The sequence below is a fragment of the Salminus brasiliensis genome, chromosome 17, assembly GCF_030463535.1.
Source record: "Salminus brasiliensis chromosome 17, fSalBra1.hap2, whole genome shotgun sequence".
Classification (NCBI taxonomy): domain Eukaryota; kingdom Metazoa; phylum Chordata; class Actinopteri; order Characiformes; family Bryconidae; genus Salminus; species Salminus brasiliensis.
Window position 1 is genome coordinate 622,425 of NC_132894.1, and position 21,240 is coordinate 643,664.

At 41.4% G+C, this 21,240-nt stretch overlaps 1 protein-coding gene across 1 annotated transcript; it reads right to left on the reverse strand.

Annotated features, from left to right (window-relative positions):
* Positions 1-1,853: 1,853 nt before the first annotated feature.
* Positions 1,854-18,038, reverse strand: mef2b (myocyte enhancer factor 2b). Its single transcript, XM_072661101.1, has 7 exons — positions 17,959-18,038; positions 11,223-11,306; positions 9,143-9,346; positions 6,792-7,082; positions 5,270-5,366; positions 5,071-5,161; positions 1,854-4,380 (listed from the first exon to the last, which is right to left on the reverse strand). Exons 2-7 carry the CDS (start codon positions 11,274-11,276, stop codon positions 4,074-4,076), a joined length of 1,044 nt encoding a protein of 347 aa, XP_072517202.1. The 5' UTR covers positions 11,277-11,306; positions 17,959-18,038; the 3' UTR covers positions 1,854-4,073.
* Between the last annotated feature and the right edge of the window lie 3,202 nt (positions 18,039-21,240).

Genomic DNA, 21,240 nt, shown 5'->3' on the forward strand with positions numbered 1-21,240 from the left:
TAGACTGGCCTAAACACTGCCAGTGGATCGGGACTCTGCACTGCTGGGATTTATCGGTTTATCAAGTGTATTTACTTCACATAATAATAGTTTACTGGTTATTTGAGCAGGAATGACCTTTTATGTCAATAACTGGGGTTCGTGTTTGATTTTGCTTTATTTTCTTTAGTTTCTCGGATTATTTCGGCTCTAGGAAAACACAAGCTTCAGCCGTGCGCGGTGTTCCGGCTGTTTAAGCACTTCAGCAGTAGAGGGTAGACACGGCCCTGTCGCTCCTGTTCATTTACAGTTGTCATATATTTCATTTCCCCCATTCAGACACTAACGGTCAGACTGTCTCTCTCTCGCTTTCCCACGTTTGGGCGGACGGCGAGGCGTCTGGGAGAGTGTGTGGCGTGATGGAGTGGAAGGCGACAGGGTTGACGTATCTATATAATCACATTCATTATGGGCATCTGCCAGAGGCCCAGGCTGAGGCCTACTGCAGCCAGAGCAGTTGCTATAGGGACCAGACTGAGGCCTATTGAGAGAACGGGCCCTGCAGACGAACCCTCGGCCCCCCGAGACCCGCCCAGACGTGACCTCTGGCCCCTAAAGGAGGCTGGGGTGTGTGTGGCTGAGGTGCAGTAGAGGAAGAGTGTTTCAGAAGGTGGGAGAATGGATGAGACTGAAAGATGGAACTTAAGTCAGTGTGGATTTCACTTGTACTGTGGAGCCTAATGATGATGATAATAATAATAATGTAGTAATATTATACCTAATAAAATCATTTTATTTAGGAATTAACACCTTAACAGGAATTCTGTTTAATTCTTTATTTTAACATTAATACACCAATAGAAATAAGTATAGTATCAATGAAATTATGGTAACAATAGTCCAGAAATGCTTTAAAAAGTAATGATATTAATTAATATTAATTTAAAATAGGTGTTTTATCAGGGTTTAAATGTGGAGATGGTTGTCTGCTAGAAGATGATTATGAATTTGGGAGCATAAAAGGCAACATAAATAATAAATAAGAATCTCTACAGACACACTTTTGCACTTTCTGTGGTCTCATTACTGTGTATTTACTAAATCAAACAGGTTAGGCTTAGATTAAAAAGAACTGAGCTTTACATAAAAATGAAATGGTACATTAATATATATATATTCTTTCTTTATATATATATATATATTAATATGTATATTATTTATTAATATATATTTATTTATTTATAAATACATATTGTGCTCTGAAACGTACATAATAATAATAATAATAATAATAATAATAATAATAAAGGATAAAATAATGCAAATAAATTCAGCTGCTGCTGCTGTCTGCCGGCCTCAGTGTCTCACTGTAAGAGAGCAGAGACGCTGTGAGACATGCATGAGCACTGAAAGAGGTCTAGTAAAGGCCTTCCTGAGGCTGTAGATGTACCTGGTCTTTATGAGTAACAGCCCTGGTTTAAGCGTGTGAACACAGCAGATCACTCAGTCTAACCCACTTGCCAGGCTGTGTGTGTGTGTGTGTGTGTGTGTGTGTTTCTGGGGATGTTGGTGAGACTAAATGTGACCTTCTTCACCTCTCCTGCACGCAGACTCAGACCCCGGTGGACACTGACCAGCATGACCAGTTTAAACACAGCTGACTGACTGTGGCTTCAGAGACCTCAGAGCTGTAGAGCATCTCACTCCTCTGGGAGCGGCTCACCTTCTCTCCTCTGTTCTTCAGGCTGTGTTACCTTATAGCCCTGAGCTCAAAAATAACCCCCGGGGTAGCTCTCTCTCTCTCTCACACACACACACACACACACACTCATGCAGGCAGTGAAATGATTGTTTCATCAAACGTAGAAACCAGCACAACTTTAATCTTTACAGAGTGAGCACTCACAGCAGCAGCAGGCCATGGGCTCTGGGGCAGACGGATAAGGCGTCCTGTGCTGCCCTCTTGTGGACAATACAGTGAACAGCATGAAGAGCACTGAGGGAACAGTCCATCAGCCTAGTGCATCAAAAAATAATTCAATAAATGTCATTTAAATGATCCAATCAAAGAAAACCAGCAATCCTATATACTAATACCCTCATACAGAGGCGAAGCACTAAAATATTAAAATAATGCAAAATAACACTTTACAAATGAAAAACAACTCTGTGTAAAATTTTTTAAAAAAGCACAGCCTTGATCAGTGCACAGTTACAGAGCAGCTAGATATTGTATAGATATGTTTCAAGTCCACTGATATTGTTCAACACACTTAATAAAAAAAACTCCTACATTAAAAAAAAAAGCTGGACTACAGTCGTGAACAGTCACACAGGCCCTGAAACCAGTCTTTAGCACAAAGAGAAGCAGCGAAGAAAGTGATTAAAGCCAGGATTACAGATTTCATTTGAACATTTCTACAATAAATGGTCTTTGAGGATTTAATAAGGTGACAAGAAACCCCAACAACAATCAATCAATCATAAAAATCTCATTTTTCTCCATCAGTCCATCTCTGCCTATCAATAAAAAGGTTTCAGTGCGTTTGTCGTGTAGAGCTGCAGTCTGAGCTGCTCAATTATAACAAATTCCCTGAGAGAATCTCATAAAGCAAAGCATTGACGTCATTAATAGATTATTTAAAAGCAGAAACTTCTGAAACAGCACCGTGGCTGGAGGACTCTACACCAATCAGCCATAACATTAAAACCACCAGCTGAAGTGAAGAGCACTGCTGATCTGGGTCCAGTGGCTCCTGTCTGTCAAGAGCTGGATCTACATATTAGTCAGTTCTTCAAGGTGATGAAAAATGGACGAGAGTAAGAATCTGAGACAATTTGACAAGAACCAGACTGTGATGTTCTAGACAATGACTGGGTCAGAACATCTCCAGAACATCAGCAAGCAGGTCTTGTGGGGCGTTCTCTCCCGGTCTGCAGTGGTCAGCACCTACTGCTCTGAGGAAGGACAACCGGTGAAGGTCAGGTCTAAATGCTGCTCATGGAGGTCTAACCTCACAGCTTACAGGAGTTAAAGGCTCTGCTGCTGATGTTTCCACCTTCAGAGCTCTTGTAGAGCCTTCAGAGCTGTTTTGGTGAAATGAGGGGGACCTACACAACATAAGGCAGGTGGTTTTAATGTTATGGCTGGGTGGTTTATATATATATGCGGAAGCAGTATGTGTTTACCATCATAGAAAAAGAGAGAAATGCCATGAGCACAGAGCTGCAGACGGAAAGCCTTTCCGGGCAGAAAGGGGAAACACTGCTGTCTCGCTTAAAGCGAGCTGTTTCTAACGCAGCCTGATAAACGGGGAGACGCTGTGCACAGCGCCGGGTTCATGGGTCTCTTAAAACCAGGATTCAGACAAAAATGAGTTTTACACAGTGTTCCCTTTACACAGACGTGGCCAATCAGCAAAAGCACACTCGCTCCTTTAGCTTTACTCTGGAGATACAAGGCTAACGTACACTATGTGGACAAAAGTATTGGGACACCCCTCAATCAGGGTATTATTAAGAGCTGATACTGCTTCTGTTGGATTAACTGCTGTGAGGATTTGGATCATGATGTTGATCTGCTCCAGAGAGTCCTATTCTATTGGCAGTACTTCTTCTCTACAGGGACTAGACAAGCTGTGTGTGTGGGAGGGGGTGTCCACTAACATTTGGACATGTAATGTAGCTAACATCAACTGAAAGCTTATAGGCCCTTGTTGGAATTCTGAAAGCTCAGTCACACACTTCAGTAATCTCTAATAGGCCTGATTACGAGGTTTCTGACCGCAGTGCAGTTACACAGAATCAGGGGCTCTAGACGCCAGTGTGTGTGTGTGTGTGTGTGTGTGAGATACTGCAGGTCACAGAGGGTGTACAGTGGGAGCTATGATTAGCTAGGGTAGCCTCGGAGCTCCAGTGTGAACCTACAGGGGCAGTGAGAGCTGATCTGGAGGAGGACTGACTGCGACTGTAAAGCTGATGTTTGTCTGAAGCGTGGCTGTAAGAGATGCTGTAAATGAATGCAGCTATTTTCTGGTCCACTTTGGGCTAGTGTGTGCTGAGGGTTAGAGCGGGGGCGGAGTCAGGGCTGTCCGTTATCTCTGCCACGCATCGCTCATGTCCAGCCGCCTCTCCTCCGCAGAGCCACGGGCCGTGCCGGGCTGGGCCGGGTAGCTCCCTTTCTGAAAGTCCTCCCTGCCCATGGCTGAGTAGGGTTCCCGAGGGTCCCGGTCCCCCATTGGCGAGTGCTGTGGTATCTGATGGCCGGGGGGCGTGGCCGGGGAGCGGATGTGCTCGGGAGACGGCCGTTCCGATTTGATGCTCAGGTTGAGGGAGGAGTGAGGTGGGGAGGAGGGGGAGGAGCTTTGGGAGGGATAAGAGCATCCTGCTCCCGATGACATCCTGCACACAGACAAACAGCACCATATACATTTCAGATGTACAGTCTTGTGCAAAAGTTTGGGCACCCCTGGTCAAATTCCATGTATAGTTGATGATGTGAGTGCCATCTTCCACAGAGACACTTTCTAATACACAACTACTGTTAAACTGGCATTTTATTCTATACCATTTAATAAATAGAGATTGTGTTTACAATGTGCTGAGAATATTTACATTAACGTCATTTAACCAGGGGTGCTCATACTTTTGCTTTGAGAAATATGATATTTAATACAATGCACTAACCTGTTCCATAATCAGTCAGAGATTTACTAACAGATTGATTAATCACTTTTTTAAATATGTAGTTATTATATAAATAAATATATTAGTTAATAAACATGTAATTACATAATCTATAAGCTGTATGACTGAAATGCATATGTAACAGTAAACGCAGAATATTTACATGATGAGCGCATCTGTTGTTAATGTGTAACTACATAGTTATTAATGATATTTAATATAATATCAATAAATAACTAAAAAAACAATCAAATATTTCTTATATTAATCAGCATTTATTTCTTATCAATAAAAATGAGTTGTAAATGAAATGTGCTGGACTCTCGACTGTGACCCTTTGGGAGCTGCTGTCGGCGCTGATGACGTTCAGAGCTTCAGTACCGACAGTGAAACCGGGCCTCTCACCCTGACTGCTGCGGCTCCTGGTGTGTGTGAGGCTGCCAGGTGTTCACTGAGCCGCGCTGAAAACCCATCGTGTATCCAGGGTGGCAGTACTCTGGACAGACATCAAACTGATCATTAGCCCCTTAACCCCAGGCTTACAGATCAGCAGAACACAGAAACAGTGAAAACTCATTAGAACTGAGTCGGGTCGGGTGTTCACCTGGGTTCCCGTAGCTCCCAAGGCTGTGTCCCAGTAGGCCGGCCTTCCCCATGGTCACCATGTGGCCTCCAGGATGCATACTCTGATACAGCGCCCTCTGAGACAAAGAAAGTGAGCGGGCAGATGAACAGGGACACGGTAGTAAAGCTAACAGTGATGGGATGAAAAGAACACGCAGGATTAAAAGTATCGGCACTGATCTCATTAATGCTGTATCTAATACGTTTTTGGTATTTTGCAGTGTGTTTGTATTTATTTATATTTATTGTACAGTTTTAATGTTTATATTGTTTTGTAAAGCAATGTGTGACCTGTGTCTGTGAAAAGTGCTCTATTAATAAATGTTACCTACTTAACGTTTCAGCAGTGTTTGAGGCCTCGGGTTCTTAAAAGCATTATAAGCAGCTTAAAGGATGGATAAACTATGTAGACACATTAGAGCTGTTCTGACATAAATGACCTAAAAAAGCAATTCTACACATTTTATAATCATCTTTCTGTTGTTTTCATTTTATGTTAGTGTAATTAATCACTTAGCTCCTTCTACAGCTACAGCATTTATTATTATTATTATTATTATTATTATTATTATATTAAATGTTAGATTGATACTACTTTAATGTGTTAGCTACGTTAGCCACTACTTTTATTTTTTATTTTGTTAAGTATGTTAGCTAGATCTTTAACTTTAATTTAATATTTCAGCTACTTTATCTACAATTTTTACTATTGTTTAATTTAGTTTGCTACATTAGCTAACAGCGAAGTTAATAGTTAATAGGTTAGCAAGTGTATTATTTCTGCTCTTCCTTTACATTTAGCGTTAGCTATTTGAAGTAACTCACGTACATACATTTCAATTCAGTTAGTTAAATACTTTAGCTTCTCCTTTTACACTTATTTTGTGAGCTATATTAGCTAATTAATCTGTACATTTGTTAGCATTTTATTTACTTACCTACATGAAATACTTTCATTTACATTAATATTTCACTACTAAGCTTATGTATTAACTGTATTATGTATTAAATTAACTTACTAACATGAGCTACTTCTCAAATGTGCTTAGTTAGACATTTCAGACACTTCAGGTACTCAGGACTAAATACATTTTGAAACATTAGCTATACTTTTACATTAAATATTAAACTTTTTCATATTTATTTTAGCTTATTTAGCTAGTTTCTTTAAATGTAATGTGTAGCTACATAGCTCAAATCTACATTAAATACTTAAGATACTTCTTCTAAGCTTAATGTTTAACTATTTGAGCTAATTGATGTTATACATTATGTTATACATATAGATTTGGGTAGATGGGTTAGACATTTTAGATGCTGCAGCTAATTAGCGTAACTAATTTGCTACGTTAGCGCCGTTAGCTACCCCTTTTACATTTAACTGAGGTCTCATCTCCTTTACGGGAAATAAAGTGGTTATAACCCTGTAATAACAGCTCTTATTGAACAATAACACAAACTGTATTTCTGATGGGAATAACTACTTTTGTAGAATCTCTCACAGCATTGGTCAGATTGCTTCTGGCTCCGCCCAGTCCGGCCTGGGTGTCGAGCCGCCGCCCTTCGCCGGCCAGGCTCAGAGGAGGCGGGGTCTTCATCTCCAGGGCTTTGCTCAGGTTGCCGTGGGAGAACATCGAGTAGCCAATGCCTTCGGCCGCACGCAGACATACGGGAAGTGAAAACAAGATGTGGGTGAAATTCTCTTTTTCACTCCTACCCCCCCTCCATCTCACTCTCGCACACTCGCGCTCTGAAAGGAGAAGTGTTTTCACAGCTGACCTTTTGTTCAGTATCTAAGCACGACATCTGTGAAGTGCTCCGAACAAGTGTCAACTGTACCCTCGCCACGGTCGCCCACACCAGCCCCTCACCATCCTCCTGCTTTGGTTGAGAAAAGGTAAACTCCTCTGCGTGCTGGTCTGCATCTCAGACGAGGTCAGACGAAGGCCATCGATCACCACGGCCCAAACATAGCACCTGAGCTAGCGCTGAGAACCCAAGGCCTGAGCACAGGGTCTGGTTGGCTGGATTCCTGTATATCACTACTAATAGCAGCGGAGGGGTTGATGTGGAGGCTGCCTCAAGATGTCCAGCAGGTGCAGCCTTCTGCACAGAAACCACAGCCCTGCCTTCAACCTCCAGCTACTGTTTCACATGTTTTGCACGAGTGTGTGTATGTGGGAGAGAGAGAGAGTGAAAGAGAGCGTGGGCATGTGTAGGCTGTTGTTTCGTATAGTACAACTTCCTGCATTCATGCTTCTACAGTACTATATGTTCTGTTGGAAAGCGTCACACTACCCTATATACTTGTTTTAGACCACCAGTGATGCCACCAGTGATGCCACCTGTAAAAACCCACATTCCAGATCTCTGTAAGGCATGACTATGAAATATTCACTAATATCTGCTCTTTACATCTATATCAAGGATCACATTCATTATATGGACAAAAGTATTGGGACACCTGCTCATTTACTGTTTCCTCTGAATTAAAAGAGTTCTAAAACTGTCTCTACTGTCTAGAGAAGAAGACTTTCTACTAGATTCTGGAGAGGAATTGCTGAATTCTTCTCCAGAACTCATCCCATCCAAAAGTACTGGATGAAGCTCCACCACCACCATCATTCCAGAGAACACAGTTCCTCCACTGCTCCACAGCTCAATGCTGGGGGGCTTTATACCCTCTAGTCCACGCCTGGTATTAGGCAGCATGGAGCCAATAGGGTCATGATGTTGATCTGCTCCAGAGAGTCCTATTCTATTGGCAGTACTTCTTCTCTACAGGGACTAGACCAGCTGTGTGTGTGCATTTGCACATCTGTGTCAGCAATGGGTGCAGCTTAAAGTAGCAGAATGCGTTTATTAGAAGGGGTGTCCACAAACATTTGGGCATTTTGTGTATCTGTAATGTAATTCTGACTAAAAAGTGAAATAGAATATAAATAAAATATTACTAATATATTATTATAATTTATAATAGTAATATATAATATTTTTTTCCACAAAACATTTTCTTACAGGTGGAAACTGTAATTTATTCCAGATATTTACAGAATAAATGGCTTTGGTCAAAATACCTGTGCTGTTGAAGCAAGTATGAGTTTTCAAATGATCATCCTACACCAAAACGTATTTTTTTATCTTTCCTGTGAAGTTTTCCTTTTTGTATATATGTTGTTGTTAGCAACATTCAAAAGTTTGGAATCCCTTTAACATTATACAGTGGTGTTATTTTAAATACACAGCAGATGTAAATACTAAAAGCTATATAACATAAAGTACATTTAGAATGCTTCCTCAAGTATTCTGGCGAACAATTATAATAATAGGTTGTGAGAAAAATATTCTGTAGTTTATATATTTAGGAAATTGTTGTTAAGTTATGTACCTCAAGATATGACAGTCAGTTTTGAAATTAGGGATATTTGTCATTAGGGATATTTAAAAAATATATATTATTTTAGTTTATTTAGTATTAGTTGGCACTCTTCATTTAAGTTATCTTAATTTTAAAATGAATAAATTAATAAAGATAGCTAGCTAGCTAGCTAAAAAAAAAAAATATATATATATATACAGAGAGAGAGAGAGAGATAAAGATATAACTTAAATTAAGTTACGCTTATATACACACATTTTTTGGAATAAAGTACCTTTTTAAAATCAATTGACTGCTAATTAAGAGTAACATATTAACTCATAAAGTCCAAATCCATTATACTATTTCTAAACAATTTCCTTTTAATAAATAAATAAACAAACTCTGTGGAAACTCTTATCTGAGCACACTGACCCAGCAGATCCAGTATAACTGTACTGGGAAATGAATAGGTCCAGCAGGAGTGATGCGTACCTCCAGTATGTCAGTGTTGGTGCGGCTCTCGTGAGGCTCGCTGTACTCCGTGTATTTGAGCAGCACTTTGTCCATGTCGGTGCTGGCGTACTGGAACAGACGGTTGGTGCTGTTGAAGATGATCAGAGCGATCTCACAGTCGCACAGCACACTCAGCTCGTAGGCTTTCTTCATCAGGCCGAACTTGCGCTTGGTGAACGTCACCTAGAGAAACCACAGCCACGGTCAAGTGGGGCCCTGTGAAGGGGTTCATGGGGCTAAAACACGCTCCTGTACTCACCACTGCAGTGTTTTGGGTTCTCACACTTTAACTAACCACTGAACTTCACTCTTTAAAATAAAGTTCTGACTTGGTTCTTGGCTCAACAAATGGGCCTAGAAAACTGAGCTTTTATGCAGCATAAAATCTTGTGGTCAAATATTCTCAAATTCTCTAATCTAATGTCATAATTATCCACCATGGAGGTTCTTTAAATGTACCATCAATGGAAACTTCTTTAGGGAACCAAGAGGGGTCCTTCAATGGCTATCGGTCCAAAGAACCCTCTCTAGCATCTTTGTTATCACAAGTATTGGTTCTAACTTAAGCTTCAGTCATGGATTTCTCCACGGTTTCAGAAAGCACAAAGAGTCTCGTAGACTAAACTTTGACCTACAGGAATTTTTCAGACGATCTTATTGAACCTGAGTCTGAAGCAACACTCTTATGAATAAAGGTGCTACAAAGGGTTCTTTGAGAGATACCAGAGAAGAACTGGTTTTGTAAAAGAGCGATGAGTGTGACGAAGAAGGCATCGCTCACAGTGTACTACAACCCCCCTGAGTGATAAAACTCACAGCAGTGTTGGGCGAGCCATGCTCTTGTGAATCCAAAACTTTGTAGTTTCAGATACTTCAGAGTGAAACCACCAGAAAAGTAGCTGAATATGTTAAATCTGAGTGAGTCTGGAGGATTTTACAGGACTGGGGTCGTGAGCCAATTACAACTACAGTTTTTATCTGATGCTCGTATCCAGAGCTCTTACAGGTGAGAATGTAGAGCTGGCGGTCTCTTAATGGTGTAGAGTGGTGAGTTTGCCCACCTGAACCATATTTGGACATGAGAAAGGCGGTGTTGTTATTCACTACACCAACCACTAACTGATATCTCTTAGTCATCGTGGACCTCAGAAACAAAACTGAGCTGCATTCTTTGGCAAACACTCATAAAAACACTACTCTCCACCCTGACCAGTTTAGATTACCTACAACAACATCTGCAAAATCAGCAGAATGGGAATTACATCTATGTTCTGCAGAACTGCTCCAAACCAGCAACAGCTGCTTCAACATATGGCATTTGTGAGTGAAGCATGGGCATGGATTACATATGGATTACATAAAGCAGTTGGAATAGCATAGTGTCCACTGTCCTCCATGTGTCAGACTGGGGTTCACACCAGGCTACAGCAATAAGATGCCCTGGGCAAGACGTCTTACTCTACTTCCTTCTGCACTTTAAGCAGAAAATGGTCTATATAGTTCTGGCAAAGGGTTTTTTGACTAGGTGTAAAAATATTCTATATAAAAGCATCAACTGAATGCAAAGAAACCTTTAACTAAGCAAAGAACTGTTTAAGATTGACCAACTAATCAGAATCTGTTTTAGAATTAGTCTGTTGAGCCACTCTGAGCCCAAAGAGTCTTCATTTTAAATACCAATATTGTTCCTTGTTTTTTCAAAGCAAAAAAAGGTTCTATATAGTACAGAAATGGGTCATTTCACTTATAAGAATAGTGGAACCAGTTTTGGTCTGATAAGAACCAGTTCAGAGAACCACCTTCATCTACTTGTTCTTCTATAGGATGAACTCCTGAAGCAGGCAGTGTGGTCATGGGTTTATATAGAGGCAGTGTTTTTTGTACAGAAGCCTTATTTAATAGTGAGGTAAACACCGGTCGGATGCTGGTAATGTAATGTAAAATGATGCTGGTTGTCTGTGTTCTTTAGAAAACAGTCGGCAGGTTGCCATTTCCACCCTGATCAACCCTTTTTCTGCTAACAGCTGTTAAACAACAGGAAGGAGTGATAGAACTGTACCTGGCGGTTCCGCTGGTCCAGAATACGGGAGATTTGTATTTTCTTTCGCCCCATTTTCTCTCTTCAACTCTTCAACAAATTGTTCTGTGAAAATATTAAAGCTCAGGTTTGTGCTCTTTCTCCAATCCATAAAATAAAACATGTCCATCATTTGAAATTTTGAAAAATCATTTGCTATTTGAAATAATATCTAATGTAAGAAATAATATCTAATGAGCCAAAGCAGCTGAAAATACTGGAGAACCTCAGCCCTGCAGTCAAGCCATCCTTAAACACGCTCATTCTTTGAGCTGGAGTGTAACACAGGGCACACAACACAACATGCCATAACAAATCTGATGGGAAATGGTGTGTTTTGTGTTTTGTCATGATGCAATTAGTCCCATCACCACCACCCTCCTTCACCCGTATGAACGGGTGTTTATTTATACCCCTGAGAGTCGGTCGGTGTCGGGGGCTAAAGTTAGTGCAGGCGAACGCCCCCACAGTCTGGTCTGTCCCAGAGCGAGTGTGAGCATTTCCACTGGGCACGGGTTAAAAATATGTCATCTCCATTTAAAGGTAGAGTACAGTAAGCAGCGCTGCAGCCACAGTTAGAATAATACAGCCTCTCAGTATGGGTAAAGTTCCTGTCCACCCCCTGCTCTCCCATGAGCCAAATGTACACAAACGAGTAGTGATACACATGTATTTGGACACTGAGGGTCAGATTAGAGCGGGCCGATGATGAAATGATGAAGATGGTCATATCTGGGGTTACACTGTGGATGCAGTCTAATAAATGATTCACTTCAGATATTAATACGTCTGAATTCCTTCTACTGAGCTAATACTTCTCGCTTTATTTCACACCTCTAAATCTACACCAGCACACCAGTTCCTCATACAACCAGCTCCAAATTTAACCCCTGCAACCCTAGTTTTGTCACTACGCCTTTAATCCTGAAATTCAATATCAAATAACAAACTGCCAATCAATTACATCAGAAATGATGTGGATTATTCTGAAGATTAATCAACTAATTAGCTTTTATTTTAAATTTAAATATTCCTCAAAAACATAAACCAAAAATGGGATCTTTGACTTAATGATAGTTGAAGCCTTTTTGGTGTGATATAAGACCCAGGTTGTACCTGTACACAAGGTTTACCTTCAACATGACGAACCTCTAACCTTTTAAGTCTTCAGACTGAGTTGATATTGCGCTTTAGATCCACTGCCCTTTACTGAAAAACCTTTGAGGAACCCCCTTTTTTAAGAGTGCAGGAAACCACACAGCAAAAAATACATACACTGGTGCATCCATTAAGCTCTTTACCATGCAAGAGTACATTTTCAGTAGAGTTTAAAAATACAGTCTATTTAAATACATATAATAATAATAATAATAATAATAATAATAATAGTAATAGTAATAGTGATAATAATAATAGACCACTTACACTGACATATTTTAAATCTAGACATTTTGAAAAATTACAGAGGCTTTTGTAGACTCAGTGGCGCACTGTCAAGTTATTTTAGAGAGCGTTTTTGTTTTCTTGACAGTATTTCATCTTTACAGGAGGAGGCAAACATTTTCTTAACTTTTAATAAAACTTCATGTAAAGGAATATTATTCCAGGTACTTTTGGAGTAATCGTCTTGGTCCAATCATCATAAAATATACCCATAGTGTAAAATACAGCTCTGATCAATTACTGAGTTTTAAAAAGGACATAGGTGTTGTTGTTGTTGTTGTTGTTGTTTTTATTACTGTCCTAATATATTCGCTGCATCAACACAATGTCTATGTTATTAATATTTCAGTTCTGTCCCCATTTTAAATGACAGGGTAGAGTACACTTCACTTACACTGAGCTAATTCAGTGGAGATAGAACTACAGTTCTTCTTAGTGTAGAACATCATGAGTCCAGATCATCACTAAACCCACACTGGTCCAGTTCTTAAAAGCAGTGCAGTATTAGTTGCCGTGTTCCTCCACACAGAGGGCACAGTCCCCAGGGCAGCCACTGATGATGCAAAAGCCTCTGGGAGCTCCACAGCTCCTTTTTCCCTCCTCTCCTATTAGATATGTTTGACCTGGCCTATTTTTAGACCCTCTAGCCCAATGGTGAGCGGATATGGTGCGGAGGTTCCCATGACCCAGTGCTGCCCGCTGCCCTCTCGCCCACTACTGGCACCCAGGCGCACAAGGAATACAGAGAAATCCAGAGGAATCCAGATCTTGCACCACTCTTACCTTATAAAGAAGATGCTGACGAGAACTACTGGGGCTCTGCATCCCCCACTTCATCACCCACAACTTCACAGGTGACTGTGCATCAGAACCGGACAGTTGATGTGGCCAGATATGAATAGTAAAGCAGAGAAGTGGTCTGTATCAACAGATCTCTATCTAACCCATCATATCAGCCGCTAAGTTTAAACCTGACAGTTCCTCATATTTACTGATGCATCTGCAAAACTGTATAATATATATCTCAAATCAAGCATGAACAGAAGCTTTGGAGCAGTAAATTCATCACACTATTTCTTTTATATCTTTTAAAATCCCACCTGATTAATTTCCAATCAAACCTGCACAGCCACCGACCCAAGATCAATTAGATGCATAAACTATGACCACAAACAGAATCAACATGAATATAATTGATATCATTAAATACCATTACCATATTTAGCACTTTAAACCATATCAGCCATAAGATTAAAACCACCTGCCTAATACTGTGCAGAACCCTGTGTTGCCAAAACAGCTCCGACCCATTGAGGCATAGACATTACAAGACCTCAGAAGTTGTCCTGTGGTATCTGGTACCAAGACTAACGTTAGCAGCAGATTCTTTAAGTCCTGCAAGTAGTGAGGTGGGACCTTCATGAGCATCATGGGTGCCCATTACCTGAGACTGTCTATCCTTGGAGCACTTTTAGTAGGTGCTGACCACTGCATACCAGGAGCACCCCACAAGACCTGCCTGATGTTCTGGAGATGTTCTGACCCAGTCATTGTCTAGAACATCACAGCTTGGTTCTTGTCAAAGTGTCTCAGATTCTTACGCTTGTCCATTTTTCCTTCTTCATCACCTTCATCACCTTCAAGAGCTGACTGTTCACTCACTGCCTGATATGTATAACAACCCTAATTATGTAAAGCTGCTTTGTGACGACAACAGTTGTAAAAAGCTATACAAATAAATTTGACTCGACTTGACATTAGTAGATAGTATAGTAGATTCAGCTCTTGACAGGAGCCACTGGAACCAGATCATCAGACCTAGCTCAGTGGTTTTAATGTTATGGCCATGGTCAGTACTAGAGGTGGCATACTGCAGTATATGGGTTTGATTCAGAGTGCACTTCTGTTTATTACATATTCAGTAAAAGCAGCAACGTCAGAGAGGATACTGTTAGTAAACTACACAGCAGAAGTGGAGGACACTCATCGGCCTATGGTAAGAAGTTCAGAGAAGTGCATCAGTTATAAATATCCAATAGTAATGCTAAAAAAAATTTTAATAATAAAAGCAATAATAATAATAATAATAATAATAGATATAAATTAAACGTTTTATTAATACCAATAATAAGTTTAATTTATATAGCATCCTAGGTATCAGAACCTAGGACTTGTACCGGCTTTTACTCAATTACACAAACTCCTTTTTTAACTTTAGAGAACCAAATGCTTTAGAGGTCAGGATAACTGGTTAGACAATGAAATAATATACCATCAGAATATACACAGTTATATATTATTATACAATAATGACAATTTACTGATTTTGGTATTTGGTATTTGGAAATGCTAAAAGTACAATTACACCCGTATCTCTGAGGCCGTCAGCTAAAGTGCCGTTCAGTCCGAGTTTAAACACGCAATCAATAAGCAGCAGTTCTGCAGAAACTGTGATTTCTGTTCACTGGTTTGAAAAACTTTATGAAAACTGGACAAACATCTCAGGGACGCCGTGACATTACCATCTCAGACATTCCTACAACTCCACACGCTTACAAATAAAGGCTTCTAGAGGCTTCTTGGCCTGGATGGTTCTGGGAAAAACCTAGAACCTTTACATCGTGTGGAGGTATTTTAAAATTCAAATGATTCTTCATGCCTCTGTTGGAACCTGAAAGTGGTTCCTGGCACATTTATATTTAATAATAATTACAATAAAAAAAAGAAAAATCATAATAATAATAAATTCTTCAGGTTTGATTTATACTGCAGCTTTCTCAAACCCAAGGCCGCTTTACAAACTTCTAAGAGCGTGAGTCGATCTTTAGAGGCCGTATCCAGCAGTCATGCAACTATTGCACGTTGTACCCCCTTGCCTCCAGCCTTCACCGGTACAGCTTCCTAAGAGGCCCCGCAGTGGAAAAGAAGACGCACTAGTGCCGCGGCTCTCCGCCACTCGCTCCCATATGGGCCAGAGCAGCCTAATTGCTGGGACCCTCACAGGACCAACAGTGTCTCTGCACCAACAACAAACAGTTTCATCATGGTCACTGAAGCTCCTGCAGTCCATAAACTGAGCTGAGTAGAGCAGCACTGAACACGGGGGAAACGTGGACATGGACCCTCACACACTGACAGCATTCACAGAGATACTGTCCTCAAGATCCAGCAGGAAAACCATGACATGTACTTTTTCATCATAAGTGATTCCAGAATTACACCTGTATTACGTTAATCTCCCTCTTGGTAATAGGTGTAGGACTGAGAGAGAGCCAGGCCACAGTACGGCCTCCACGCAGAGGGTTAGTCCGGACAGTGTTAGAGACACAAACAGAGCTCTCTATATCCCCTCATATTCATTCACATCATTATTTTACACGCTGTGCAAATATGGTGCAAATATTTTATGATGTATGAATATATTCAAATATATGTATGTGATATATTATGAGCACAAATCATTTTAGACAACATTTCACACACTACACTAAATCCAGTTAACGGCCTAATTACGCTCTAATTAATATCCCCAATATCCTTAAAAAAGAATATTGTAATGTAATTTATCCCATTAGCATATATTACAAAGCTCATCCCTAAATGGGTTAATTTATACATTTTATGGTACTAACATTTCTTTTCATGTTAAAATATATATTTGCTGTGTTTAATATTGCAGTTTTTTTTTTACTCATATTAAACTCATTTGTGGGTTGAAAGCTGGACTGCTGCAAACAGCAATTGAGTACTGTACACATTTAAGAGGCTGTTACTACCAGTCCCGGCTGTGGGGTAGGATGTAAGCTTTGTTCCGTCACGCCACTTAATATATTAATATATTAATCTCAAAATAATAAATCATAAATGATCATTTATGCAAATAATAAGTAATATACAGTTAATGACAGTGAATACAGTGTAGAAGGTGTCTGAATAATAAGAGTTTAGGCTTATAATTCAATGTCACTTTTTAATTTGGGATATTATTTGGTATATAATTTAAAATCAACAACCAATTTCAGGTATTAGCTGTTGAACCTGCCTGGCTGCTCCTTGGAGAGGAGACGGGTGAGATGAGAAACTAAACTGGGCCAAAAATAGCAAGAAAGACTCCTATTTGCATACGAAAGGCATACATCCACAGGGCCGGTGCAAAGTTATGAGACAGTCTTTAGACAGTCTGTATGAGAACCATAGTGTGGAGGAAGAGTGTGGAGAGCACGATAAGCTGCTGATGGTGATTCCTGGAGAAGTGCTAGTGTAATGTAGGGTGATTAAGGGGTCAAATGCATGTTACCTGCCCAGTGCACACCAGGTCAACAAGGCCTTATCCTTTGCTTATCGTTTGCTGCAATGCAGCCATCTACTGCACTCTGCACTCACCTCTGCACACTTAGTGTGATTCTCCAGTGTCTGCTCAGGATCAATGGCATTTTAGAAGCAGCTGAGAATCAGGCCCAAATGAGTGATTATCAGCAACTGCCCGTGTGCTGAGGATTTATGGACTGTGAAACAACACCTGCAGACAAAACCTCTAGTCTTAGTTGTAGACTAAGAAAACCATCTACCCTAGTTGTAGATTCTAGCACACCAGTGCTGCACAATAAAAGCTGGAGTGGAAGTGCAAGTGCACTGTTAGAGCTTCATACAGTGTCTTCATTATGGCCTCTTCATAGAGTTTCATGTAAAAATGACCAAAAGTAAAAAGTATCACACTGGACTGAGAGTACACCACCATATACCTCCCTCTCCGCTGCACAGCAGTTTGCATGATGAATAAAGCTAATGATAATATTACTATAAATAAATGAAGATAATATAATACATAATAATAGAAGAATAAAAGACATATACAAAAATATATGATAGAAGATGCATCACCATTACCATAAAACTAAAAACGAACATCTGCAGCTGACCTGTGAGCAGCATCTCCAGAGTCATGGTGCAGATACAGGTCACACTTACTCTCTAGGAACTGAAAACAGCAGTGGTTAACTCAACTCTTGATCGCCCTGTCCTTCTTATCCTTCAGTGTATAAATGGCTTCAGCAGTCTGTCCACACTAGCTCCAGCAGAGACGTTCCCCCAGCCTGGGACAGCAGTCCAAGCACAAACTTCAACGAGATCAAGCAAGAACTTCCACGCACTGTCTCACACTGCAGACCCTGACATTCAGTCTTAAAGTTTGAAATCTCACCTGATTCTGAGTTGCAGAAGTGAGTGTGTGTGCGTGTGTGTGTGTGTGTGTGTGTGTGTGAAGGTCAGTCAGCACCTGTCACTGTTCTCCTCCCTCAGTTTCACCTTCAGCTTCGTGGTTCAGTCAGAGCGGCGCTTTCCTCCCTCCATCTCCAGCTGTTCATCCAGCAGCACTGGCTTTTGTAGAAATTATCATAGCCACGCCCACCTCTTGCATTATTGGCTCATCAGAACGCCACTCTCCCGCCTCCTCGCTTCACACTGGCGTTCGTCTTCTACTCTTCCAGCCAATCAGTGAAGCTGGACAGCACCAGCTGACTGGAGGGGTTTAGCTGTCTGAGGGCTGGGCTGTGAGGTCACTGATTTGAGTAGATTTAGGATTTTCTGGAGTTTGTGGAATTAAAAGTGTGCAGAGTAACACCCAACCAAACCAACCGTACAGGTTCAGTACTCTGACCCGGTCGAGTCCAAAACACTTCAAAAAGATCACAGTTTTTGTCATATATTGAATTACATGTGACCTATGTGTCAGCTGGAATTGGCTATTTTTAAATATAGGACATATACTTGAGCCGTATATCAACATATACAAACATATATGTGTAACACATAGTATAATATATATATATATATATATATATATATATATAGTATAAAAACTCAATTATAGTTATAGGTAAAATACTATATATACATTCATGTACTCACCTACCAACATATAGATGTATAATATATGCACATTCTTTTAAATATATATAGCCAATCCTTAGCCAATAGCCAAGGATTAAGTGCATGTCAGATCATCAATCAGATTTCCATATGAGACTGGTCATGAATAGAGATGCTGTGCAGGTCTTGATCTGACCCTGAGATTGGCCCAAATAAGACTAAAAGACTCTTTGAACTGGACTCCAATTCAGTCTGGGTTTGAGGACAGCAAGCGTTGGACTCTGCTGTTCGGACACCCAGGGGAAGCTCGTTCCACCACTTCGGTGCAGGACAGTAAAAAGTCTGGACGCTCGTCTTCCGTGGATCTTAAAGGATGGCGGGTCGAGCCGAGCCGTGCTTGAAGCTGGAAGGGCTCTTGGTGCAGATCAGCTTTTGACCATTGCCATCAAGTACGGAGGGGCTGGCTGGTCCAGTCTTGGCTTTGTAGACCAGAGTCAGAGGGCGATGTCACTGGGTGAAAATTCATTTACCGACTCAAATAGTTTGGTTCTTTAATATTGGGGCAGTGGTGCGCAGTGGTTAGAGCACTGGGTTGTGGGTTCAATACCTGGGTTCACTAAGTTTCCACTGTCGGACCCTTGAGCAAGGCCCTCAACCCTCTCTGCTCCCCAGGCATGTGTTCGCTGCACAGATGGTAAAGGGCAGAGGATCTGCTGAATGTGGTCGTCTTTGTCTCTACTGTGTACTCCAAGTGCAGTTGCCCTGAGTCTTATGGTGGAGTAGACTACAATAATATAATGCCCCCCGTTTTTCACACACTGACAAATGGAGAAAATAACTGGGCCCCTTCTGGAAACAAAAGAACTGCAGTAAGACGGAACCACTAGTGGGCAGAAATCTTCTGAGGTCACTGTTTATGGTACAATTTGGACGTATGTTTGTCTTTTTATCTTTAATGCAATACATTAAGAAAATGAAAGTGAGCTCTGGGACTTTACTGTTATTGTAGGGTGAGTAAGAGCTGAGCTGCTCTCCCAATGTCTCCCAACCTTCAAGGAAATTCCCTCCTTCATTCACTGACTCACCGTCCCAACACATGTGTGAGCACTATATAAGGAAAGCTGAGAAGCCTAATATACATCTAACTCTCTCTCTCTCTCTCTCTCTCTCGCTCTTTCCCTCACGCCCACAGTAGCGAAGGCTCTCCCCAGGGAGATGGGGCTGCATGTCATCTGATGCAAGAACAAGCAACCTCACGTCAGGCTGCTGAAAAGTCCCTGAGCAACAGGCCACATTCATGCTTCCCTCAAATCCAGCGTAGAAGAAACGCCTCTGAATCTGAAGCATACAGATGAAGCATGGTGACGCCAGCACACTGCAGAACATCAGCACACTACAGAACATCAGCACACATCAGCACACTGCAGAACATCAGCACACATCAGCACACTGCAGAACATCAGCACACTACAGAACATCAGCACACTACAGAACATCAGCACACATCAGCACACTGCAGAACATCAGCACACATCAGCACACTACAGAACATCAGCACACTGCAGAACATCAGCACACTACAGAACATCAGCACACATCAGCACACTGCAGAACATCAGCACACATCAGCACACTGCAGAACATCAGCACACATCAGCACACTGCAGAACATCAGCACACATCAGCACACTGCAGAACATCAGCACACATCAGCACACTGCAGAACATCAGCACACTACAGAACATCAGCACACTACAGAACATCAGCACACATCAGCACACTGCAGAACATCAGCACACATCAGCACACTACAGAACATCAGCACACTGCAGAACATCAGCACACTACAGAACATCAGCACACATCAGCACACTGCAGAACATCAGCACACATCAGCACACTGCAGAACATCAGCACACTACAGAACATCAGCACACTGCAGAACATCAGCACACATCAGCACACTACAGAACATCAGCACACATCAGCACACTGCAGAACATCAGCACACTGCAGAACATCAGCACACATCAGCACACTGCAGAACATCAGCACACTGCAGAACATCAGCACACATCAGCACACTACAGAACATCAGCACACATCAGCACACTGCAGAACATCAGCACACATCAGCACACTGCAGAACATCAGCACACTGCAGAACATCAGCACACATCAGCACACTACAGAACATCAGCACACATCAGCACACTGCAGAACATCAGCACACATCAGCACACTGCAGAACATCAGCACACATCAGCACACTGCAGAACATCAGCACACATCAGCACACTGCAGAACATCAGCACACTACAGAACATCAGCACACTACAGAACATCAGCACACATCAGCACACTGCAGAACATCAGCACACATCAGCACACTACAGAACATCAGCACACATCAGCACACTGCAGAACATCAGCACACATCAGCACACTGCAGAACATCAGCACACTGCAGAACATCAGCACACATCAGCACACTGCAGAACATCAGCACACTACAGAACATCAGCACACATCAGCACACTACAGAACATCAGCACACATCAGCACACTGCAGAACATCAGCACACTACAGAACATCAGCACACATCAGCACACTGCAGAACATCAGCACACATCAGCACACTACAGAACATCAGCACACATCAGCACACTGCAGAACATCAGCACACA

Coding starts and splice junctions, on each gene's coding strand:
- mef2b (XM_072661101.1), bottom strand. CDS start 11,276: ATGGGGCGAAAGAAAATACAAATCTCCCGTATTCTGGACCAGCGGAAC. Junction 5,367..6,791: donor GAAGCAATCTGACCAATGCT/GTGAGAGATTCT, acceptor TCTTTGTCTCAG/AGGGCGCTGTATCAGAGTAT. Junction 4,381..5,070: donor CAGGAGCCGCAGCAGTCAGG/GTGAGAGGCCCG, acceptor GTCTGTGTGCAG/GATGTCATCGGGAGCAGGAT.